The sequence below is a fragment of the Anomaloglossus baeobatrachus genome, chromosome 10 (assembly GCF_048569485.1).
Source record: "Anomaloglossus baeobatrachus isolate aAnoBae1 chromosome 10, aAnoBae1.hap1, whole genome shotgun sequence".
Taxonomy (NCBI): Eukaryota; Metazoa; Chordata; class Amphibia; order Anura; family Aromobatidae; genus Anomaloglossus; species Anomaloglossus baeobatrachus.
Window position 1 is genome coordinate 60,242,966 of NC_134362.1, and position 26,815 is coordinate 60,269,780.

Consider the following 26,815-nt stretch of genomic DNA (forward strand, 5'->3'; position numbering starts at 1 on the left):
ATAATACATACTAAAAAAATGCAACAAATACAATAAAAAGTGTGTGGATCTAAAGCAAATACAATCATAGGTACAGTGCCTACAAGTAGTATTCAACCCCCTGCAGATTTAGCAGGTTTGCACATTCGGAATTAACTTGGCATTGTGACATTTGGACTGTAGATCAGCCTGGAAGTGTGAAATGCACTGCAGCAAAAAAGAATGTTATTTCTTTTTTTTTTTTTTTTTTTTTAAATTGTGAAAAGTTTATTCAGAGGGTCATTTATTATTCAACCCCTCAATCCACCAGAATTCTGTTTGGTTCCCCTAAAGTATTAAGAAGTATTTCAGGCACAAAGACCAATGAGCTTCACATGTTTGGATTAATTATCTCTTTTTCCAGCCTTTTCTGACTAATTAAGACCCTCCCCAAACTTGTGAACAGCACTCATACTTGGTCAACATGGGAAAGACAAAGGAGCATTCCAAGGCCATCAGAGACAAGATCGTGGAGGGTCACAAGGCTGGCAAGGGGTACAAAACCCTTTCCAAGGAGTTGGGCCTACCTGTCTCCACTGTTGGGAGCATCATCTGGAAGTGGAAGGCTTATGGAACTACTGTTAGCCTTCCACGGCCTGGACAGCCTGTGAAAGTTTCCACCCGTGCCGAGGCCAGGCTTGTCCGAAGAGTCAAGGCTAACCCAAGGACAACAAGGAAGGAGCTCCGGGAAGATCTCATGGCAGTGGGGACATTGGTTTCAGTCAATACCATAAGTAACGTACTCCACCGCAATGGTCTCCGTTCCAGACGAGTCCATAAGGTACCTTTACTTTCAAAGCGTCATGTCAAGGCTCGTCTACAGTTTGCTCATGATCACTTGGAGGACTCTGAGACAGACTGGTTCAAGGTTCTCTGGTCTGATGAGACCAAGATCGAGATCTTTGGTGCCAACCACACACGTGACGTTTGGAGACTGGATGGCACTGCATACGACCCCAAGAATACCATCCCTACAGTCAAGCATGGTGGTGGCAGCATCATGCTGTGGGGCTGTTTCTCAGCCAAGGGGCCTGGCCATCTGGTCCGCATCCATGGGAAGATGGATAGCACGGCCTACCTGGAGATTTTGGCCAAGAACCTCCGCTCCTCCATCAAGGATCTTAAGATGGGTCGTCATTTCATCTTCCAACAAGACAACGACCCAAAGCACACAGCCAAGAAAACCAAGGCCTGGTTCAAGAGGGAAAAAATCAAGGTGTTGCAGTGGCCTAGTCAGTCTCCTGACCTTAACCCAATTGAAAACTTGTGGAAGGAGCTCAAGATTAAAGTCCACATGAGACACCCAAAGAACCTAGATAACTTGGAGACGATCTGCATGGAGGAGTGGGCCAAGATAACTCCAGAGACCTGTGCCGGCCTGATCAGGTCTTATAAAAGACGATTATTAGCTGTAATTGCAAACAAGGGTTATTCCACAAAATATTAAACCTAGGGGTTGAATAATAATTGACCCACACTTTTATGTTGAAAATGTATTAAAATTTAACTGAGCAACATAACTTGTTGGTTTGTAAGATTTATGCATCTGTTAATAAATCCTGCTCTTGTTAGAAGTTTGCAGGCTCTAACTTATTTGCATATTATCAAACCTGCTAAATCTGCAGGGGGTTGAATACTACTTGTAGGCACTGCATATAAAAAAAAGAATATGTCATCATACGTAAACATTATGTCACCTTTCTCCACTACAGACAGCTTTGAACTTCCAAAAAGAGCCAACTTTTTCAAATTAGAAATGTGCCCCTTAATTTGGAGCTGACTTTGAATGGGTTTTATCGATCGCATTGATTTTTAGGGAGATTTCTCTTGACACATTGTACTTTATATTAGTGGTAAATTTAACTCAATATTTGTTGCTTTTATTTATAAAAAATATCTGAAATTTGGTGAAATTTTATAAAAAAATTATAAGGTGTTTGAAGATAAGTATATAGAAATCCCCCCAATGTGTGAAAATACATAGTGCAGCTGACAACTTGCTGCAGCCACGATTGGTGTTAACCGTCTAGATGCTTCTGTCAACAACAGCAGCATCTAAAAGGTTAACAGAAGGAGGGTGCTCCTATTTGAACCCCATCAACAACCCGTGCTTGCGGAGATGGATGGTTATCATGACAACTCAAGAAAAAGGAAAGCAATTTAGCATTTTTTTATTCTACTTTGTGTTAATTCTTGTGAGGCACATGAAGGGTTAACAAACTTCTCAACAGCATTCTGGACCCCTACGTTCTGGACCCCCACGCTAAAAACCGCAGCCTGCAGCTGCCCCTGGAAATGGCGCATTGTTTCTTAGCGCCATTTCCAGGCACTTTACCCAGCTCATCCAGCAACCCTGATGGCGGTGGCACGCTGGGTAATAAGGGGTTAATACCAGCTTTGCATTCTCAACTGGTACTAAGCCCGAAATTCATGGTGTCCTGCCAAATTAGACATGGTCACCATGAATTTCTAGTAAACAGTAAAAAAAAAACCCACAACACATAGAATTTTTTTATTAGAAATAAAGCAAAGAAAAAACACTAGGAGACTCCATCTTTATTATGAAAAAAAATCCTTAGTTCGACATAGTCCACAGGGAGGGCCATGTTATCTCTGCTTCATCGCCCTGTACCGAGCAAGAAGCAAGCTGACACTGAGGGTATGATTCCACTTGCGTATGACTCCTGCGAGTCTCGCATCGGTATCACCCAGCACGGCGCACACTCTCCTGACAGGAGCGCCTCAGCTGCATGGAAATACATGCAGCCAACCAATACCGATGTGAGACTCGCAGTGACAGTCAAAGTTCAATCAATTTCATGGCTCATGGACTCGGGTGAACCCTGACGTCAGCACGAACACAGCCTAAAACAGCCGAAGGCTGCCAAGTGATGATCAGTACGGTGAATACCACCGGAAGTTAATGATCGGACCCGGGAGCAGAAGCGGCCAGGAGACAGAGTCTGTAGGACACGTTGCGTAAGCGGTAAGTATAATGACAATGTTTATTATTAACTATATTCTTTATTTTACAGTCCCCCTGCCCAATCCCATAACTGTAAAGTCCAAGTTTAGGGTTCGGACACAAGTTCGCGTTATCTCAGAACCCGAACTCGAACCTTACAAAAAGCTTGGGTGAGTCTCTCGAACACGAACATCGGGGGGAAGGTTCACCCATCACTATCCAATAAATGACACCATAGATCAAATCATCTTCCTTCTGAAGACTATTTGCACCTTTAATTTCCCAGAGGAGCATTGCATGACTTTGAAGTCTCCTTATGTCAGCATATCAGGCATGTCATTCTCCATGAGGAGCAACATTCCCCATAGACCCCCAGCCAGAGGCCTCTCATCTAGCCAAATCAGATCTCCTGATTTGCACTGAGAAGGGGCAACACCCTGAAAGATGCGTCTGCAAATGGAGTTGCTGGTTTGGCTTCTTAACCTAAGTCATTTGGCAAAGCTCCTTAAAGGGTCTATATTGACTTTTATGATTGTTACATTCATTAGATGCTGAATTTTTTACTTGATTGAAACCGATATAATTAAATAACCAATGTATCAGAGTAAGTAGTTCACCATGCTATTCTATAAATCCATAACCTAACCCGAGAAAAAGTGTCTCAAAAAATAAAAATATCCAATACAATAAATATGAGCAAAGTTAATGTTTGTAACAATTAATAGTATGAAAAATACATCTAAAATGTACCAAATACTCATTGTGGGAACATAGCCTTAATGAGTTGTGATGAGCAAACCCGAAATTTAAATACCGGACACTATAGTATCCATGCACAAACCTCCAACATGGACTTCCCTGAGAAGTTCATATTCAGGGTCCGTGATTTTGACTCCTGAAGAAGGAGTCTTCAAGGCTCTGAAACGTGTTGAATAAAATAAATCACGATTTTATCCTCAAAACCAGGAGAGGAACAATCAGAGGAAAAATATAATAGAGACATGGGCACCACTTCTGTATTTTTTAGCCACTCCTGGTTTTGGCTACAAATACTGAGATAAAAAACTCACCAAATATTCAACTTGTGCACATGACCTAAGACACAATAGACCTGAGAGTTTGACTACGTGCACACATTGAGTATTTGGTGAGTTTTTCCCTTAATATTTGTAAGCTAAAATCAGGAGTGGAACAAATACTGAGGTAAAAAACTCAACAAATACTCAATGTGTGCATGTGGTCAAACTCTCAGATCTATTGTGCCTTAGGCCACATGCACACGTTGAGTAATTGGTGAGTTTTTTACCTCAGTATTTGTAGCCAAATCCAGCAGTGGAGCAATCAGAGGAAAGTATAATAGACACACTGGCACCACTTCTGTATTTATCACCCACTCCTGGTTTTGTCTTACAAACACTGAGGTAAAATTAACTCACTTAATACTCAACATGTGAACGTGGCTTTGCCATCCAAAAAATACAATAGAGCTGTTAATCACTGATTAGGACCACCCAGAATGAATCATAGAATCATAGAATGGTAGAGTTGGATGGGACCTAAAGGGCCATCGGGTCCAATCCCCTTCGAGTGCAGGGTTTGTTAAATCATCCCAGCTATATGTTTATCCAGTTTCCACTTGAAGATTTCCCTTGACGGAGAGCTCACTACGTCCCGTGGTCGCCTGTTCCTCTCCCTGACTGCCCTCACTGTCAGAAAGTTTTTCCTAATGTCTAATCTGAATCTCCTTCCTTTGAGTTTCATCCCATTGCTTCTTGTACTTCCTTGTGCTAATGACAATAGGGTAGTTACCTCTGGACTGTGACTTCCCTTCAGATATTTGTAGACCGCTGTTAAGTCTCCTCTCAGCCTTCTCTTTTTCAAACTAAACATCCCTAGTTCTTTTAGCCGCTCTTCATATGACATGGTTTGCAGACCTTCTCCCATCTTGGTTGCTCTTCTCTGGACTTGCTCCAATATATCGATGTCTTTCTTGAATTGAGTCACCCAGAACTGTGCACAGTATTCCAAGTGGGGTCTGACCAGGGCAGAATATAGGGGCATAATTACCTCTCTTGATCTAGATTCAATGCTTGTCTTGATACATCCCAGAATTTTGTTGGCTTTGTTTAGCTGCAGCTGGGATCCACTATTATGCCCAAGTCCTTTTCCCCGGTGCTTTTACCTAGTTCTATTCCTCCCATACTATAGATGCTTTTTACATTTCTTTTACCCAGCTGTAGGACTTTGCATTTGTCCCTGTTAAAAACCATTCTGTTCTCCTCGGCCCATTGTTTGAGTGTGTCTAGATCCTTTGAATATGCAAAGATTTGAATGAATAAAATATGTTATACTACATTTTTTCCCACAAATCTGCTCTGCATCTTCCTATCTAAAACGTGATGTTAGTCAATTGAACAATCTTTTCATGGTGGCTGTCTCCCTTTAACAATGTAAGGCCTCTTTCACATGTCAGTGATTCTGGTACGTTTGTTACTGTTTTCATACGTACCGGAATCACAGACATACGCAGACCCATTAAAATCAATGGTCTGCTTACACATCAGTGATTTCTCACTAACGTGTTTCTGTGGTGCTCTTGAGGCCTCAGTCGCCACAGGGTACTGCACCTCACTTAAGGTGCGGTGCTTACCCCGTATCCAGAGGAGGACGGTACCGCTTCACCACTTACACTACTCAAACATACAACCAGGTTGCCCTCCCCACTGGGGACTGGGCTAGGGTAGGGTCCTAAGGCAGTCTCCAAACATGGGGGGCAGCCTCCCACTAGTGACAGGGACCCGGGGAGCAGCAGCCACCAGGGGGAGTCAAGAGCCAACACGACAGTTAGACAGTTCTTGAGCAGGAGATTAAAGGAGCAGACGGTCTCACCAGTGGCTCTGGGGGAACGCGTGAGTTCATACGGTTGCCGAGGGGAGAGCTTCATTGCTCCCTCGGGACCAGCGCCACACAGGGTGCAGGACCCTAGGGAAGATCATTCTTTAAGCTGATTTTCCAGAATCTGCCGGGACGGGAAGATTGCATGTCTCCCTGATCAACACAGTGCCTGAAGCACAGTGCCATATGGATCTGAGGCTTTGATCAGAGTTGGGCCCCATTGCAGAACCGCGGCACCTGCCAATGGGATGGAAGTTTTCACTCAACATGGACTGGGGTCCCTAAGTAGCTTTAAGCCACGGGGATCCACCTTACACGGCACTAGGAGGAAGGGCCCAAAAACCACCACACCGGACTGACCTCCAACGGGATCCGGGTTCGACGGGGCCCATCACAGCGGGTGACCGGTACTACCCAAGCGCGCGGCATAATTGTGAGTAAAAACAACCTAGAACCGCAGAGATTGTGTGAGCCTGTTATTGTTGGTGCCGCCGCCCCACACCTCGGCGACCACTACTACTCCCTCATCATCCTCCCCGAGGCCCGCTCCACCTGTGGGGAGCAAAACCATCTTTGCTGCTACTACCATCAGCCCTGGAGCACAGCGACAGTAGTGGCGGCTAATCCTTGGCTGCGTACCACAGGTGGCGTCACAACAACAACCCCCATCATCACCTTTTTTCCCCAAATTATTGTGGACACCTTGGGGCATGAAACCGGGCAGGCCATCGCAACATTCTAGACCTCCACACCGGCCCGATGACAAGTAACAGGTACCATACTGCACCTGAACCCCCTGCCCCACTAGGCTCCCCATTTCCGTGCGGCGTACACGCGTGTCCGTGTGCTGCGCATGGAGACAAGTTCGGGGTTTTTTTGTATCACTGATGTCCCATGGACCACACAGTAGTGTGATCCGTGAAACACATACCAGAAAAACAGAAAAACACGTACATTTAAAATAAAAAGCTTTTTAAACTCACCCGTCTCCATTTCTACTGTCTCCTGCTTCCAGACCGGCTAATTATACTCATACATATACACTGCACAGCTGACCCGGACATAGCTGCAGCGGGGAGACAGCAGCGGCTGAACACAGCATTGCGGGAGACATCAGCACCACGGACAGCAGAGGCATGGACAGGTGAGTATAAGTGCCTGATCTCCATGTATTATCATGGATAGCACACGGAGATCACACGTGTGCCAAAATCACGGCACACGGAGGGACATACGTACCTTTAGCACGTCAGTGAAAAACGTGTGTGTTTTTTACTGACATGTGAAAGAGGCCTAAGGGTGATCATTCTGATTGAGTTTTCTGCCCAATGGCAGAATAAATATACAGTATTAGGAAAAGATCTCTGTACAGGTAATGCCGCCCCAGCAGTGGATCGAACCGTTCGGATCCGTGGGTAGTGTCCGTTCATGGCTCGAGGGTCTCCGGACCCGGGGGTCTTAGGAGCCACACTCTAAAGTAAAAGGGGGATATTTACAGGGGAATTATAGCTCATGATGCCACCCGTGGTGTGCGGTAATTGGGAGTACCGCCACTGCTGTTGGAAGTACCCGGGGTGGTGGAGTGGGGCAGCAAGGTGTCATTGCCCTCCACGGGTAGGGGTAGGCCCTGGGACAGTGGATAATGATAGTCGGTGCCGTGAAGGGGAAAGTCACTCTGGTACTCACTCAGCCAAGAAGCAGATGCTGACAACCGGGTAAACCAAGTCTCTGGGTGCCGCTGCCTCTCAAGGGGAGCTCGTCCGGGTCTCATCCCCTGCAGTGCTGCCTGGTGATCCGTGACCTGTCTCCTGGCACAAAATTTAAATTCACCGTAGTGGCCCAGTTGTCTGGAACTTGCCAGGCCCAGCTCCCCACTGTGGCTAAGTGTGGGAGCCTGCTCTCAGGGCTCACGCTTGGGATTTTAGTGGGCTGCTTATATGAAAGGCCCTATCCCCCTCATTGCACTAGTGCTCTGATTCTGGAGCTAGTGGGAACAGTCCATAAATGCTCAGTTCTCCGTAGGCTAATTGCCGGGTTGCCTGAAATTTCTCCCCGACCTAGGGTCCGTGTACCCCGCTTTACCTTCGGTCCCAGACCGGTGATAGGACCAGGCTGCTGACCGTTCTTTTTAACAGGTCCCAGGCACCTAGCCTCAATCCCAGACCACCGTCTGCCACCTAGACAGCTTCTCCTGGGAGCCACTACTCCCAGTCTCCTCCACTGTAATCCTCCACTTCACTTCTCTACTACACACTACTCCTCACTCCACACCTCACCTTCCTGACCCCTAGGTGGACGACCCTATTCCGCTCAAGCCGCCCACTGGTGTGTCTGGTGGGTGTGGTGCAGGATGTATCTAGGATTTGATTTGCTGTTGGAGGCAGCACTGTAAGATATGGACCCAGAACCATGAGGGATTTGAATACTGCGCTAAAGAAAAAGAGCGTGCAGTACCCTGTGATGACCTAATAGTCCAGGGGTGTCACAGTAACCTATAGGAAATCTTGACTGAAGGATAGTCCTTACCATCTTTTGCTTAGAATGTGCTAATGCCATCTTGTAACTTAACCCCAACTATACAGCCATTTTTCATTTTCACATTTTAATTTTTTCCTCCACGCTTTTAAAGAGCCATTACTTTTTACATTTTTGCACTAGTTAAAGTTTAACCCCTTCACCCCTGGCCACTAAAACACCCTAATGACCGGGCCACTTTTTGCAATTCTGACCAGTGTCACTTTGACAGGTTATAACTCTGGAACGCTTCAACGGATCCTGGCGATTCTAAGATTGTTTTCTCGTGACATATTGTAATTCACGTCAGTAGTAAATTTAGGCCGATATTTTTTGCGTTTATTTGTGAAAATTTAGGAAATTTTGCGAAAATTTCGCAATTTTCAAACTTTGAAAATTTATGCCCATAAATCTGAGAGATATGTCACACAAAATAGTTACTAAATAAAATTTCCCACTTGTCTACTTTACACCAGCGCAATTTTCGAAACAATATTTTTTTCGTTAGGAAGTTAGAAGGGGTCAAAGTTCATCAGCGATTTCTCATTTTTCCAACAATATTTACAAAATAAATTTTTAGGGACCACATCACATTTGGAGTGATTTGAGAGGCCGAGGTGACACCAACGAGCGGCTGTTAACGATGGAAAATACTCACCAAATCGTCCATCGTTGACACGTCGTTAATTTTCAAAAAATCGTTGATTGTTGAGGACTCAGGTTGTTCGGCATTCCCGAGGCAGCACACATCGCTACGTGTGACACCTCGGGAATGACGAACTACAGCTTACCTGCGGCCGCCGGCAATGCGGAAGGAGGTGGGCGGGATGTTACAGCCGCTCATCTCCACCCCTCCGCTTCTATTGGGCGACCGCTTAGTGACGCCGCACGTACCGCCCCCTTAGAAAGGAGGAGGTTCGCTGGCCACAGCGACATCACTAGGCAGGTAAGTGTGTGTGACGGCTCCAAATGATATTTTGCGCCACAGGCAGCGATTTGCCCGTGACGCACAAACGACGGGGGCAGGTGCCATCGCTAGCGCTGTTGCTCCGTGTAAAGCCCCCTTTAGAGAAACAAATGAGTGCCAGGTTAAAGATGTGGTGGGATTTAACCACCTTCCAAAATTATATGGCCATGAAATGATTCCGAGCGAATTAGGAATAAAAAACGCCCCACTGTTATATTTGAATCATTTGTAACCAAATGGAATAATACACTATCTGAATGTTCGAATAAATTGATGTCCCTCATTATCCAATATGAGGAAGAAAAAGTGGATAAAAAAAATCAAAGATATCAAAATGGCATTGATACAATTTGAGAAAACGGATTATTATATTAAATCGAAGAAGAAAATCAATGAAAATTTGAATATCTTAGAGGAGGACATTATAAAAAGAAAACAAGAAAAGTTTAGAAGGGACATCAAAGATTATGAAGACGACATGGTTTATAGTTGGAAGGTACCGAAAAGAAACCAGCTTCAGAAAACGGCATAATTCTCAGAGACATGTAAGTTTTTCATCCACTGATAATACTGATGGACTCACTGATTTTTCTGATGGTGATATGGAGGAACAGATAGCCGCTTCTACTTCAGGTGTGACAAAAAAACGGGGAGTTGTGCCGCCCCTGCAGCGGGTCAAACCGCTCGGATACAGGGGTGGTGATTACTCGTGGCTTGAGGGTCTCCGGACCCGGGGGCTAGGGGCCATACTCAAATGAAAAATGGAGTATTTACAGATTTGGTATAGTTCATGATGCCACCCGTGGTGTGCGGTAATTGGGAGTACCCGGGGTGATGGAGTGGGGCAGCTAGATGACGTTACCCTCCACGGGTAGGGGTAGGCCCCGGGACTCTGGATGATGATGTGGGGACCCAGCGCAGGGGTCAGTCGAGTACTCCCTCAGCAATGAAGCAGACGCTGATGTCGCGGGCGGGGAGGACGCCGCTGCGCTGCGCTCGCTAACGCTCGGGTCCGGCGCTGCTGCGATGGCTGCTTGGTGGCTCGAGCGGTGGGCCGGATCCGGGGGCTCGAGTGGCGCTCCTCGCCCGTGAGTGAAAGGGGGTAGTTTGGTTTGGGGATTTGGTCCGTGACACCACCCACGGGTTGTGGTGAGGTTGGACACCACCGCTGCTGGTGACGGGGATCCCGGGAGCGATGGTAGGGAGCAGCTGGGATGTTGTTTCCCCCCTCCATGGGTAGGAGTTGGTGGTCCCGGGGCCCGGTGAGGTGACGGGGAGGCAGGGTTGGCAAGGTGCAGGGTCGCCTGGACTGCGCAGCGCGGTGCCGGACGGCACGGTTGTACTCACTCAGCCACAAATGTACGCAAAGTCTCTGGTAAACCAAACGGCTGGATGGACGGATCCCGCAGCCGGCTGCTGTGACTTCTCCCGGACGGTTGGTGGTGGCTGCCTTTCCCTGCACCTTTGTGTATGTTCGGTCCCGATGGATTCCCACCGGTAACCCGCTCCCCAGCATGTATATGTGCTGGAGGAGCCCTTTTGCCCTTGGAACTCTAGCTGTGGCGGTAGCTGTATTTCCTTTTGCTGGTCGGACGGTTGCCTTCAATCGGGTCTTGGCTGTTAGGAAACCCCTGGGGTTCCGGTCACTGACGGATTTGACCAATAATGGCGACTCCAAGCCTGGTTGGGGTCCGCAGGCCCTGCCTGTGTGTGCTGGCTTCACTTCGCTCCCCGGTTCGGTACTGGCAGGCCACTGCCCGTCCCCGGTCCTACGGTTCCTCGTTGATCTGCCTCTCCTGCAGACGGCCACCACCGTCTGGCAACCTTGCTCTTCGTGCCCGGGCCACACACCCGGATACGGTCAATTTACTCCTTCTCACTCCTCACTTCACTCCTCTCTCTTCCACTTCCCTAACTGATCTCTCTTCCTTTTCCCGCCTCCAGGACTGTGAACTCCTCAGTGGGTGAGGCCAACGGCCTGGCTTCACCCCACCTGGTGTGGACATCAGCCCCTGGAGGGAGGCAACAAGGATTTTGTGTCTGACTGATGTGCCTGCCCAGGGTGGGGGTGTGTGTTGTAGTACCTGTGACGACCTGGCTAGTCCAGGGCGCCACATTCCCCCTTCGTTAAATGCAGACCGTCCGCTGGCTGCCCGTCCATCACCGGTTTTCTTTTTCTTTTTTTTTTAACTGTAAAAATATAAAAACATCAACAGTTTATGCATTTTTAAATCTTCCCTTACGGGAGGCAGGTCACTTGAACGTTACAAACCACATATACATACACATTTTTAATAATAACGGACGGACGGACGGCTTCCGCTCTCCCACCCAAGCAACCTAGCCCTGATGCTGACCCTAAGAAGTGGGCAGCACCCCTTGACCCCAGTCCAGATCCAGGCTGCCCGAGCGGGAACGGGTACGGTGACTCGCACCCGGCTGTCACTTCAGGAGACCCCACGTCCATGGGAGACCCCTGACCCCCGGAGGATCGCCACCGGTTGCGGTAGTGGCGGGCCCACTTTCCTCCAGGCCCATCCTCCAAACCTGCCTCTCCGGAGGCGGCAACGGAAAACATGCCCCCAACTTATTTACAATCCCACCAGTTCGTGGGTGCCCTGCAAGTTCTCAGGCATGTCCATGAAGAGTTTCTCATGCCAACGGTACAAAGGGTCCCTGCGGGGACAACTTTCCGGCAACGGCCGGGTCAATCACGGTGTCAATCAGGTTATTTACTCGGTTGATTCATTCATTTACTTAACAAGTAACGGTACTGGTGGTCCCAACGGGGACAACGGTGCAACAGAGGGACCGCTGCCTTATTTCAAGTCCACACCGCAGGCCGGAGGAGGGGACTGGGCCGGTTCTTGGGCCTCCTGGCCTCCTCTCAGCTTGGCATCAAGGGCAAACCAGCCCCTCTCTCCACAGTGCCGCGTGTACGTCACCAGATCACCTGGGAACAAGTTACGGCCTGGGTGGCCCTCTGATAGGTGGGCATTGACATCCCGACGGGCCACAAACACCTCGGCCTCCAGGCCCGGCTCGAAAATAAATCCATACCCCTGGCAGGGGTCAAATCTTCGCACCTGACCCTCGTATACCGGGCCCCGTACCCGGAAGGTGGCTCTGCGGAGGTTTTCCTTCTCCTGGATTGTGCGGGCTATCAGCTCAGCTTTCCACTTCTCCCTCTCCGCGATTTCCCGGCCCAGCTGGCTCGGTTCCCTGTCCCAGTAAGGGGCGTCTGCCTGCCCCTGTGCGCGGGTTGGGCCCCGCAGGGCCTCCTTCACACTGCCCACTACTGGCGTCCTCTGTGGAATGTCCTGCGGTGTCATGGCCTGGGGTGCTGCCTCACAGCGACGACCCGGCGCAGCCTCAGCCGAGGCGTGGGGTAGGGGTACAGGGGTCCTCACCTGCTGGGCCTCCTCCTGAACGGGACGGATCATCGGAGCCGGAACGGTACTGGGTGTGGTCACTTCCGATGCACCCGGTGTGTCTTCGCAGACTGACGCTGCCCTCGGGAGCTTCCACAGAAGCAGTGCGGGTCATCTGCGGACCTCGTCTGCAGGCTGGTCCGCTCGGGCGGACAGGCAGGGTTCCGCTACCGGTTGTAGGGGTAGCGGGCCTAGTGGCGGGGTGGCAGCAGCCAACACGGGTAGCGGGGGAGGCAGCAGGGTGAGCTGGCGCAGACCGGGCCCCTCCGCCACAGCGACAGATCCCGTAGGGACACAGGGGCGTGGGTCGCTTACCCGCTCCTCCAAATCTTCCTCCTTCTCGCGTCTCCGTATGGCCGCCACCACATCCGCCAGGTCGGCCTCCCACTCCTCCAGGAGGAGCTGCACTTGCACCTGCAGACGGCTGCTCAGACCGGCGGTCCAGATCTCTACCCATGCTGCGGTGCCGGGCGCGGGCTCGGAGACTGCGGGGCTACCGGACGGATGGTGCATGCTGGCAGCGGTGTCTTCCAGGAACCAAATGGCGGCAGAGTCCTGGCGTCCCTGCTTTTATGGCCTCGGTTCACATGCGGCCGGACGCCATCTGTCCCCCCCTTGGTCTTTTCTCGGCACCTCCTCTTCAGGGGCGGGGCTTCGGCTTTCGCACCTCCACTGCTCGAGAAGACGCTCGAGCGGGAAAATCTTCGCGCCCAAGATGGCGGACTCTGAAATTTTTCGGCCGGACACCACCGGCGGGGCACAAGGCGCACTTCTACCAGCCGGCAGAACGGTAAGATCCTGTTCGTGACGCCAAGTTGTCGCGGGCGGGGAGGACGCCACTGCGCTGCGCTCGCTAACGCTCGGGTCCGGCGCTGCTGCGATGGCTGCTCGGTGGCTCGAGCGGTGGGCCGGATCCGGGGGCTCGAGCGCGTGAGTGAAAGGGGGTAGTTTGGTTTGGGGATTTGGTCCGTGATGCCACCCACGGGTTGTGGTGAGGTTGGACACCACCGCTGCTGGTGACGGGGATCCCGGGAGCGATGGTAGGGAGCAGCTGGGATGTTGTTTCCCCCCTCCGTGGGTAGGGGTTGGTGGTCCCGGGGCCCGGTGAGGTGACGGGGAGGCAGGGTTGGCAAAGTGCAGGGTCGCCTGGACTGCACAGCGCGGTGCCGGACGGCACAGTTCTACTCACTCAGCCACAAATGTACACAAAGTCTCTGGTAAACCAAACGGCTGGATGGACGGGTCCCGCAGCCGGCTGCTGTGACTTCTCCCAGACGGTTGGTGGTGGCTGCCTTTCCCTGCACCTTTTCTGTATGTTCGGTCCCGATGGATTCCCACCGGTAACCCGCTCCCCAGCGTGTATATGTGCCGGAGGAGCCCTTTTGCCCGCAGGCTCTGGCCCTTGGAACTCTAGCTGTGGCGGTAGCTGTATTTCCTTCTACTGGTCGGATGGTTGCCTTCAATCGGGTCTTGGCTGTTAGGAAACCCCTGGGGTTCCGGACACTGACAGATTTGACCTCTAATGGCGACTCCAAGCCTGGTTGGGGTCCGCAGGCCCTGCCTGTGTGTGCTGGCTTCACTTCGCTCCCCGGTTCGGTACTGGCAGGCCACCGCCCGTCCCCGGTCCTACGGTTCCGCGTTGATCTGCCTCTCCTGCAGACGGCCACCACCGTCTGGCAACCTTGCTCTTCGTGCCCGGGCCACACACCCGGACACGGTCAATTTACTCCTTCTCACTCCTCACTTCACTCCTCTCTCTTCCACTTCCCTAACTGATCTCTCTTCCTTTTCCCGCCTCCAGGACTGTGAACTCCTCAGTGGGTGAGGCCAACCGCCTGGCTTCACCCCACCTGGTGTGGACATCACCCCTGGAGGGAGGCAACAAGGATTTTGTGTCTGGCTGATATGCCTGTCTCAGGGTGGGGGTGTGTGTTGTAGTACCTGTGACGACCTGGCTAGTCCAGGGCGCCACACTGACAACAGGGTAAACCAAGTATCTAACTGCCATTGCCTCTCGAGGGGAGCTCGTCCGGGTCCCGTCCCCTGCAGCACTGCCTGGTGGTCCATAACCTGCCTCCTGGCACAAAAGTTTAGATTGTCCATTGGGGCCTGGTAGCTTGAAGCTTTCCGAGCCCCGCTCCCCACTATGGCTAAGTGAAGGAGCCTGTCTCAGGAGCTCATGCTTGGGATTTCAGTGGGCTGCTTGCTAGGAAAGCCCTATCCCCCTCGTTGCGCTAGTGCCCCGATCTCTGAGCTTGGGGGGAACAATCCATAAAGGCCCTGTCCTCCGCAGGTTAATTGCCGGGTCGCCTGAAGCTTCTCCCCAACCTAGGGTCCGTGTACCCCAACGTGCTTTCGGTCCCGGACCGGTGATAGGACCAGGCTGCTTACCGTCCTCCTTGATGGGTTCCAGGCACCTAGCCTCAATCCCCTGCGACTGGGGGTCCGACTCCTCTAGGTCCACACCACCGTCTGCGACCTAGTTTACTTCTCCCCTGGGAGCTCCAACTCCCAGCTTCCTCCAGAGCTCCTCATGGCTCGAGGGATACCACTCAACTGAACTGGACACCTCCCACCTCCCTGTTCGACCCCTAGGTGGACGGCCCTATTCTTGCCTAAGCAGCCCACTGGTGTGCCTGACAGGTGTGGTGCAAAGTGTATCTATGATTTGTGAATGCTGGTGGAGGCAGTACTGCAGGATGGAGATCCAGAACCATGGGGGTTTGAGTCCTGCACGGGGGAGAGAAAGATTGTGCAGAACTCTGTGAAGACTCAAAGTCCAGGGTGTCACAGAAACACAGAACAAAGATGTACCAATAATAAAAAAGGGAGGTGGGCAGGGAGAAGATACCACAAGACACAATTATAAGCAAAAATAGGTAATATCAGCTCACCAAGCCTGCTGCAGACCCATAATCGTCCTGTAGTAGATGATCAGCGCACGGATGGTCAGAAGTCACCAAATGGATATAGCATATAAATCCAGCGCAATCACATGAAATATTAAAAAGTTGTCTTCTTTATTGATGGTTTTTCATAAAATCCAAAAAGGTACATGCAGCATAGAAATAAATGATGCCCAGGTCAGAGCGACGCGTTTCAACAAACTGTCTTAATCATGGTCTGACCATGATTAAGACAGTTTGTTGAAACGCGTCGCTCTGACCTGGGCATCATTTATTTCTATGCTGCATGTACCTTTTTGGATTTTATGAAAAACCATCAATAAAGACAACTTTTTAATATTTCATGTGATTGCGCTGGATTTATATGCTACAAGACACAATTATTATGTTGCGGGCGGAGGAGGGGACGCTGCGCTCTCCCACTGCTCGGGTCCGGCAGCTGCTCCTGCGGCTGCTGCTGCTCGGTGGTGGCTCGAGCGGTGGGCCGGATCCCGGGGACTCGAGCGGCGCTCCTCGCCCGTGAGTGAAAAGGGTGGGGATTGATTGTGGGGATTTGGTATTGTCCATGATGCCACCCACGGTTGTGGTGAGATTGGTGACACCACTGCTGCTCTGGACGGGGATCCCGGGAGCAATGACAGGGAGCAGCCTGGATGTTAATTCTCCCCTCCGTGGGTAGGGGGTTGGTTGTCCCGGGGCCCGGTGATGGGGTAGGGATAGATGGCAGGCGGGTTATGGGGCCTGCTGAGATGCAGGGTCGCGGGGGCAGCGCTGTGCCGCACGGCACGGTGGTACTCACTCAGCCAATGATGTACACAGAGTCTCCGGTAAAACAAACGGCTGGATGGACGGGACCCACAGACGGCTGCGGTGTTTCTCCTCCCTGCAGGTTGGTGACTGCCTTTCCCTGCACCTGTGTAACGTGTACGGTTCCAATGGGTTCCCACCGGTAACCCGCTCCCCAGCTTGGATGGGTGCTGAAGGAGCCCCTTTTGCCCGCAGGCTCTGGCCCTGGGAACTTTAGCCTTGGCGGTGACTGTGTTTCCCTCTAACGGTTGGACGGTTGCCTTCTGTCGGGACTTGGCTGCTGGGAAACCCAGGAGGTTCCCTTCGCTAACGGATTTGGCAAATTCACGGCGACTCCTAGCCTTGCCGGGGTCCGTAAGCCCCTGCCGGATGGTGCTGGCTTCTCTTTGCGTACCGGTCCGGTACCGCCGGGCCACCGCCCGTCCACGGTCCTTACTGTTAGCTCCAATAGGCCACTCCTGCAGACTGTCACCACCGTCTGCCAACCTTGCTGATCCGTCCGGGCCACACACCCGGACCAACTTCAGGCTGCTTAACTGCCACTTTACTCCTCTCTCAACTCTACTCCAAACTGATCTGCTGCTTTTCCCGCCTCCAGGACTGTGAACTCCTCGGTGGGCGGGACCAACCGCCTGGCCCACTCCCTGGTGTGAACATCAGCCCCTGGAGGAAGGCAACAAGGGTTTTTGTCTGACTTTGGTGTGCCTGACCGGGAGTGTGGGGTGTGTAGGTGTTGTTACCTGTGGCCCCTGGCTTGTCCAGGGCGCCACAATTACACCAGACAATATCAAAGAAAGAACAAACAGTTCTAAATTTATCTGCAACAACATTATCAAATGAACAGGTAGAAGTTTTGGAGAAAGGACTTGGTTTTGTACCAAATAAAAATTTCAACCTTTTTGACACAATTCTTGTCAGAGGTTTAACGATAAAAAAAAACATTTTTTTGATGAACAGGAACAAACCCATGCTGAAAATAAAAACTTGATGTTTATAAATGAATATTCAGAAAAAAACTTTCAGACCAAATAATGTTGAAAAAATTGTCTGATGAAGAAACCGATTTTTTTGGATATCAATGAGGGACTTTATTCAAATCGAGTTCCAAATCCGGCTTATTACCCAGTACAGTCTCGCTGTCAAGTGATGGAAGAATTTCAAAGTGCAGTGGAAGTTGAACTCACCAAATTAGCAACAGAAAACCAAAATAAAAATACAAATAATTTAACAAAAAAAACAAAAAGATGCATTGGAGGAACTTTGTAATAATCGAAGAATAATAATCAAAAATTCGGATAAAGGCGGAACCATCACAGTACTGGATACTGGCCTTTATGAGCAAGAAGTTCATAAAATGCTACAGGATAATTGTGTCTATAAAAAACTCAAAAAGGATCCCACAGAATATATAAGAGCCTCTCTAATAAAAATCTTGGAGGAGGGACAAACAATGGGTTTTATAAATAGTCAAGAAGCAGAGTTTATGAATCCATCTTTTCCCAAAATCCCTCTCTTCCACGCCTTACCAAAAGTACATAAGGGGATTTTCCCCTCTCCTATGAGACCCATCATGTCAGGGATAGGGTCGTTATTAGAGAATCTGGGAGATTGGCTAGATGAACATCTGCAACCCCTGGTTTTGAGATCTCCAAGCTACATTAAGGGCAGTAAGCATGTACTACGATATGAACAAAATCAAGTGGGGCAGCGATTATGTGTGAGTTACTGCGGATGAAGACCTGCTATTACAGCGAAGGGATTATTTTCTATTCCCCCTTTTGTCCTTTTTTTGTTTTTCTGAATCTGTTTTTAGAACAGGGGCTAATAGCATCCATTGTGAGGGCATTGAATGTTTTTTGGTGGTAGAAAATGTATCTGCCATTCATGCAGTCCTGTTACATTTACATAAGGATTGTGGTGGCTCGTTTCTGTGATATATCTGAATATTACAGATTTATATATGAGCTGAATTGTGCAGGATATATTTTTCTTATCTTATAATGTGGCTGTACATTTTAAATTGCATTGGGTCAGAAGTATAAGGGATGTGTTTATCTTATATACGTCCCTTTGGAATATGAGGGACGTGTCTATCTTATATACATCTCTCAGATTGTAATGCCCCTTCTTGTCCAATTGGGACAGGTTTTCTCCCTATCCCTCCTCCTCTACCCACCCTCCTTATCTTAGGGTGAGGAAAAGGGCTAGCCGTCGTGGAACGGGGGTGCCCGGTAAATTAAGGTGTCACCCTCCGTTGCTAGGTAGGGATATTGGTATTGTTGAGGGTCATTTGAGGGTCCCCCCCCCCTTCCCTCTCCTCCAAATCACCCCTTTGGTATTGGTATTTTCTTTTTGAAGGGTTATCTGACCCTGGTGTTATATTTTGTGTGTATTGGGGTTCTTTTAATGTATATTAATAAAATTTACCATTTTAAAAGGGTTTGAGCATTCTGTGAGCTAACGTTTGTACTCTACCCGTACTTTGACCTTTTTTGTTATACTGATTAATTGATACAAATGGCAAGTTTCCTATCGAGCCCAATCAATGCTGACAATTAACTGAAGGACGCAGCTCAGGTCTTTTCAACGGATGATTGCCCCCCTATTGACCCAGATTCCCCATCTATTAAGAAAATCTTTAGAGATTTACAAGATCTGTACTCTGAGAATCTCAGAGCATGGTGGGAAATCAAAGCTTTGGAAAACTACATTAAAAATAATATAGTGCCAAGAGGACTAAGAATAAATATTTCCCCAGCCCCTAAACTACAAGATCCTGATCTGTTGATAGCCTGGGAGAGGGAGTATATCTCATCATCTATACATTTTATGCACATCATTTTGGACAAAGAAAGGCAGAACTATACGAAAACATTGACTGATTTAGAGGAACTTCAAAAGAAAGCGTTTGAGTTACTGCGGATATAGCCACACTTTATTCCTCAATATCCCAACACTTAGCGATCACTGCACTACAAGACCAGCTGCAAAAGTACACTAAATACAGTGTGGAATTCCAACAATATTTTCTGTCTATTACTGACTTTCTGTTAAAAAATAACTATTTCATGTTTGCACAGAGAAGCAATCCGTTCCTACAATTACTAGGATGTGCTATGGGGCGAAACTTTCCCCATCGCTCGCTAATATTTTTGTCACGTGGTGGGAAGAAGAATAAGTATATTGTCAAGAAAATCTATATATAGAAAATAAAGAATTGTTTTGGAAGATTTATAGATGACCTTATAATAATATGGAAAGGAGATCCAAATAACATAAAAAACTTTATAGATTTTCTTAATGGTAATGATTAGAATTTGAGATTTACCTATCAAACTAATAAGGAACAGATTGTTTTTCTGGATATGATGCTTATTGGAAACGAGGCTGAATCCAGAGTGAAAGCACGATTATATAGGAAACCCCAGTCGGGGAATTCTTTATTATATGCCTGCAGTAATCACCCCAGACATGTTATAGATAATTTACCAACGGGTATATAATACATAATTAATTATTATTATTATAATTATTATTATTATTAATAATAATAATCTATTTTTCACAACTGTTAAACTGATATTTTCTGGGATATGCCAATTAAAGGGATACACAAGCTGGGCACACTAGTCAGTATAGTGCTGTATCAGTGTATTTAAGGAAAATATTACCATACAGTGGTCAATAATACCAAAATACAGTGGTCAGAGCGCCATTTATTAATATTATTATTATTATTTCTTATTATAGCGCCATTTATTCCCTGGCGCTTTACAAGTGAAAGAGGGTATACGTACATCAATCATTAACAATACAAAACAGACTGGTATAGGAGGAGAGAGGACTCTGCCCGCGAGGGCTCACAGTCTACAGGGAATGGATGAGGGTACAGTAGGTGAGGAAGTATAAAGTATTCCACCCAGAGAAGGTGCACAAAAATGGTCTGATTATGCGGATCTGACTCTGATTAACGTTTGATCAGAATGGGATCAGTTTTTCTCAGCGGCGGAGAGAAAACATTTTTCTCCACCTCCTATATTATGTCATTCCGTGAAAATCGGATATTATCCGAGTGCGGTCTGATGTTTTCTAAGCATCCATAGACTTGCATTGCTGATTTTGATTGGATCAAAGTCAGACATGTGCACAGCCCCATAGAAAAATAGTGCTAGTACTATCTGTGAAAGCCATGGATAGCAATCACACAGGAAAATCGGTCATGTGAAAGAGCCCTTTTACGATCTTCATTGGCCATGAGAATGGCGTACCAGGCCATCATGGGCTCCTCTCTCTCTTCTGTGATCTCACAACTCGCACATGTCTAAGGCCGCACCTATACAAGCGACTTATATTCCGTTTTTCACAGACGTCAACAAGTTCCATTATATATACTGCAGTGTATTCTTTTATAACCCTCAGTAAAACTACAGGGATTGTATTGTAGCACATGCCCCCCAAAAAAGCAAAAAATAAAAATGTGATCTCCAGGAGAACAACGTCAATGTAAGCAAACCCTAAAAAAGGCCGTATATCCATATTAATAAAAGTCGAGAAACTACTGACAAGTCTAATATTAGTCCCAGCTTTTACAATATTCCATTCTAAGACAAGGAAGGACATAAATACAAAAAGAAATGGTCATAAGAAACGGCTGTCCCCTGCTACGCCTCTGCCCGTCTTCAACAATATGGGCATGTTAGTAAATATAACCATAATGGACACCATACTGGAGGGCTTTTCTACAGATCTAAGAACTGACAGCTATTACAGTGCTAGGTCCGGAAGTGGAGGTGACAAGTTCAGTATGTCCTCTCCGGGCTTTCCCCAACCAGGATATCCATTGTCAAACAATAAATTCAGCATTTTGTATTAGATTAATTTATTATAGTTTGACTTCTAAAATATTGTATCCCTACCATTATATTATACATGTAGAAGGGTCCACAAATCCACAGAATATCCAAGCAAATGATATCAATGACAACATCAGAACCTTGTATCACTTTTCTATGCGGATGTTGTGTTCTCGTAGAATGTTTCCATGACCTTACCATATGGCATCAGAACATTACCTACATACTTAGGTCTCAACAGACATTTACAGTAAGACAAAACATCTTAAAGATCATGTCATAGACCTTACCTTGTGAGTAACATCCCATCGGAAGGAACAAGAGAATACATAGGGCCAAAAAAGACCCCATTTTACACAGGACAGTCCAGATCTTCCAAAAAGGCAAGCTGGTTCCCCGGTGGGAAGGTGATTAGATAGTCCCTTTCATCAAAAAGGCTGTACATGAACTGAACACTGAGTATATTCTCTATCATTAACCTTTGATTCCTTCCCTGTTATTCGTTCACTTATTTATGGCTGTGGCGATAAGGATATGTCTCATTGCCTATTCACCCAATCCCTCTTAACTGCATCTCTACCTATAGAAAGGGATGCAAATATATTCTACAACTTCCTATATAATAACTGGCAATTAAGGAGCGTTTCTATTCACTTTCTTAGCTTAGTTGTGGTAAGATAGTTGTTATTTATAAGTAAGTTGACAACTAATATGGTCATCATTCCAGTTCCTCCAGTAATTGGGACACAGTTGTGACACTACTTATTGGCAAATTCCTCCAATTCCAGTCGTGTGTCTCGAGAAGGTGCCCATATTGATAGTCATAAACCCTTCCCAAAGGGTCCGCACTAGTGATAGGCAAGCAATAAAATGCTCGCTCCTCGATTCGAGCTGGTCAGCTGCTTGGATGAGCTTGATGCGAGTAAAGAGTATTATAGAAAGTCAAAGATTGCCCTGTTCGGGTCTCCGTCCACGTTTCCAGTGGGAGGGATGGCAGGGATTTGGTTTTTCTGGCTCTCCCTGGGGTGACTGCACACATCATGCAGTGAAGCAAGCCTGTGCTTTGTAGTCGTGGTTTAATGGATGAAATATCCGAGCATCCGCGATACTCGGCTGAGCTCCGCTAGTACCTGAGCACACAATATTCACTCAAGTACCTGCAGTGCCAATCACGTTGGCTCATCACTAGTCAGCGCTCCTTCTGTAGCACTTAGATATCTAAATTCATTTATTTATTTTATTCCTTACAGTGGGGGAAGTAATTATTTGATCCCTTGCTGATTTTGAAACTTTGCCCACTAACAAAGACATGAACAGTCTATAATTTTAAGGGTAGGTAAATTTTGACAGTGAGAGATAGAATATCCAAAATAAAATCCAGAAAATTACATTGTATAAATTCTATAAAATAATTTGCATTTTTCAGAGAGAAATAAGTATTTGATCCCTGTGGCATACAAGACTTAATACTTGGTGGCAAAACCCTTGTTGGCAGCACAGCAGTCAAACGTTTTTGTAGTTGATGATGAGGTTTGTGCACATGTCAGGAGGAATTTTGCTCCACTCCTCTTTGCAGATCATCTCTAAATCATTAAGATTTTGAGGCTGTCGCTTGGCAACTCGGAACTTCAGCGCCTCCATAAGTTTTCTATGAGATTAAGGTCTGGAGATTGGTTAGGCCACTCCATGACCTTAATGTGCTTCTTTTTGAGCCACTCCTTTGCTGCCTTGGCTGTATGTTTTGGATCATTGAGATGCTGAAAGACCCAGCCACGACCCATTTTTAATGTCTTGGTGGAGGTAAGGAGGTTGTCACTCAGGATTTTATGGTACATGGCTCCATCCATTGTCCCATTGATGTGGTGAAGTAGTCCTGTGCCTTTAGCAGAGAAACACCCCCAAAATATAATGTTTCCACCTCCATGTTTGACAGTGAGGACGGTGTTCTTTGGGTCATAGGCAGCATTTCTCTTCCTCCGAATACGGCGAGTTGAGTTAAGGTCAAAGAGCTCAATTTTTGTCTCATCTGACCACAGCACCTTCTCCCAATCACTCTCAGAATCATCCAGGTGTTCATTGGCAAACGTCAGACGGGCCTGCATATGTGCCTTCTTGAGCAGTGGGACTTTGCGGGTACTGCAGGATTTTAAGCCATTACAGTATAATGTCTTACCAATAGTTTCTTGGTGACAGTAGTCCCAGCTGCATGGAGAGAGATCATTAACAAGTTCCCCCCTGTAGTTTTAGGCAGATCTCTCACCTTCCTCGTGATCCTGTATACCCCAAGAGGTGAGATTTTGCATGGAGCCCCAGATCGATATCGATTGACACTCATTTTGTATTTCTTCCATTTTCTTACTATTGCACCTGCAGTTGTCTCCTTCTCACCCAGCGTCTTACTAATGGTTTTGTAGCCCATTCCAGCCTTGTGCAGGTCTATGATCTTGTCTCTGACATCCTTAGAAAGCTCTTTGGTCTTGCCCATGTTGTAGAGGTTACAGTCTGACTGATTAATTGAGTCTATAGACAGGAGTCTTTTATGCAGGTGACAATTTAATACACCTGTCTTCAATGCAGATAAGTGAGTTAATGAGTTGATTAGGAGTATCTAAGGGGTACTTTGCACGTTGCGATATCGCTACTGCGATATTGTCGGGGTCAAATCAAAAGTGACGCACATCCGGCGCCAGTAACGACGTCGCAACGTGTGAAGCCTAGATGCGCCGATAAACGATCGCAAAAGCGTCGTAACTCGGCGATCTGTGTAGCGTCGGTCATTTTCATGATGTCGCTACATCAGGAGATACGATGTTGTTCCTCGTTCCTGCGGCTGCACACATCGCTGTGTATGAAGCCACAGGAGCGAGGAACATCTCCTTACCTGCCTCCACCGGCTATGCGGAAGGAAGTAGGTGGGCGGGATGTTTACGACCTGCTCATCTCTGCCCCTCCTCTTCTATTGGCCGCCTGCCGTGTGATGTCGCTGTGACACCGCATGACCCGCCCCCTTAGGAAGGAGGCGGGTCGCCGGCCAGTGCGACATCGCAGGGCAGGTAAGTGCGTGTGAAGCTGCCGTAGCGATAATGTTCGCTACGGCAGCTATCACAAAATATCGCAGCTGCGACGGGGGCGGGTACTATCATGCTCGGCATCGCTAGCATCGGCTTGCGATGTCGCAGCGTGCAAAGTACCCCTTAGTGCCTGGAGGAGCCAAAACTCTTAATGGTTGGTCGGGGATCTCATACTTATTTCTCTCTGCAAAATGCAAATAAATTTTTATTAAAAAATGTATAATTTATACAATATGATTTTCTGGATTTTATTTTTGATATTCTATCTCTCACTGTTAAAATTAACCTACCCATAAAATTATAGACTGTTCATGTCTCTGTCAGTGGGCAAACTTGCAAAATCAGTAAGGAATCAAATACTTATTTCCCCCACTCTATATAGAACCATTTATTCCACAGCGCCTTACAGATATCCTCACTGTCCCCATAGGGGCTCACAATCTACATTCCCTTTCACTATGTCTTTGAAGTGTGGGAGGAAACCTACGCAAATGTACCGTCCTGCGCTCGGCTGTAGCCGAGCCGCCCAGATCCGGGCTCGTGTGTCGGTGGCTCGAGTGCCTCCGGACCGGGGGTCACGTCGCTCTGTAAAGTGGGCTGGCGTGTCGAGTGTTTTTTTTTTGGATTAGGTTTAAAGTTCGTGACACCACCCACGGATTGTGGTGAATGTAGCACCACCGCTGCCGGTTACTGGGCACCCCGGGGGAGATGTTGGGGGGCAGCATTTGATGTTAACCCCTCCGTGGGCAGGGGATGGTGGCCCCGGGACCCGGTTGATGTGGTGCAGTGTCGGTGAGCGGCCCGCGGGCCCAGCAGTACTCACTCGGACAAACACACAGGAGTCTCTGGTAAACCAAACGATGGATAGTCGGTGCCCGCAGCCGGTCGCTTCGGTCACCAAACAGTTGGTGGTGTCCGTCTTCTCCTGCACCTTTTTTTTACGTTTTGGACAGCCGCGCTTCAGCGACGGGAGTCCCGCTCCCCGGCGTGTACGTCAGGAGAGCCCTTTGCCCGCAGGCGCTAGCCCGTTGGATCTTTGGCCCTTGGCGGTGGCCGTTATCCGAAATCGGTGGGCTGTTGCCTTCTTTCGGGACTTTGGGTGTGAAAGGAGCTAGAGTCCAGACCTCAATCAGTTAATTAACGGGGTCCAGTAGATTCGGGACCACGTTTCAGGGTCTGAGTACCCCCAACTTGTGCTCCGGTTTCCAGCTGGTTCCCCGGGTTCGGTACCGGCGGGCCACTACCCTTTCCCGGCTACCTATTGTTCCACCAGGACTGTCTTCCCGGCTCCTGCAGACGGCCACCACCGTATGCCTCCTGGTCAAAGTGCCCGGGCTCCTACCCAGGGCACAGACAGATTTTACTCCTCACTTCACTTCACTACTCCACTCCTCAAACTTAACTTAACTGCTCTTGAACTTCCTGCCTCTGGGCATGTGAACTCCTGGGGGGCGTGGCCAACCACCAGGCTCCGCCCCCATGGTGTGGACATCAAACCCAGAGGGAGGTAACCAGGGTTTATTAGGTTGGCTGCTGACACCTTATTTGGGGATGGGTGTAGTGAATGGGGCTATCTGTGACTATCTGGCTAGTCCAGGGCGTCACACAAACATGGGGAAAACATACAAACTCCTTCTGTCCTTGCTGGGATTTGAACCCAGGACCACAGCCATGAAATGCAACAGTGCTGACCACTGAGGACCTATTTAAAATAAATGATATATAGCTTTAAATTAAAATATTAATAGTACAGTATGTTTGAAATAATTACGATCTTGGATGGTCAGATAGGTTATCCTGTTTTCATACATTCCTGACAGCCTCAGCCAGTTTGTGATGGTATCTAGCCAAAAACTATAGCACTTCCAGGAACATTGCTAAAAGAACACTCCGACCAATATGTTATTCCTAGCACAGAGGGGTGGTATACAGCGCAGGGATATAACGTATACCCAGGAGAAAACTGTAGCATCAGGGATCAAGTACTAGGCGCAGCGCATAGTGTTTCGGACATGTACCGCCCCAGCAGTGGTCGAACCGCTTGGATCTGGGTGTCAGTACTAATGGCTCGAGGGTCTCCGGACCCGGGGGCTCAGGGTCACGCCAAAACGTGATGGGGGGTTATTTACAGGGGAATTAGGTCGTGATGCCACCCGTGGTGTGCGGTAATGGGGAGTACCGCCGCTGCCGTTGGGAGTACAGCCAGATGACGTTACCCTCCACGAGTAGGGAAAGGCCCCGGGACCCTGGATGGTGGGATGGGATGCAGGGGGGAGCCCAGGCTCGCTGGTAGCAGGGGTTAATTTGGTACTCACTCAGAAGGAAAGCAGACGTTGACAACATGGTAAACCAAGTCTCTGGGTGCCGCTGCCCTCTTGGGAGAGCTCA

General features: G+C 48.3%; 1 protein-coding gene across 10 annotated transcripts in view; it reads right to left on the minus strand.

The window, feature by feature from the left end:
• CDHR5 (cadherin related family member 5) overlaps positions 1 to 21,777 on the minus strand; it is a 101,909-nt gene extending 80,132 nt beyond the window's left edge. For all 10 annotated transcript variants that reach the window (XM_075326865.1, XM_075326864.1, XM_075326863.1 and 7 more), the window contains exon 1: positions 21,647 to 21,777. In XM_075326865.1, coding sequence (XP_075182980.1) covers positions 21,647 to 21,707 — 61 coding nt within the window. In that variant the 5' untranslated portion in view covers positions 21,708 to 21,777. The remainder of the gene's footprint in view (positions 1 to 21,646) is intronic.
• Between the last annotated feature and the right edge of the window lie 5,038 nt (positions 21,778 to 26,815).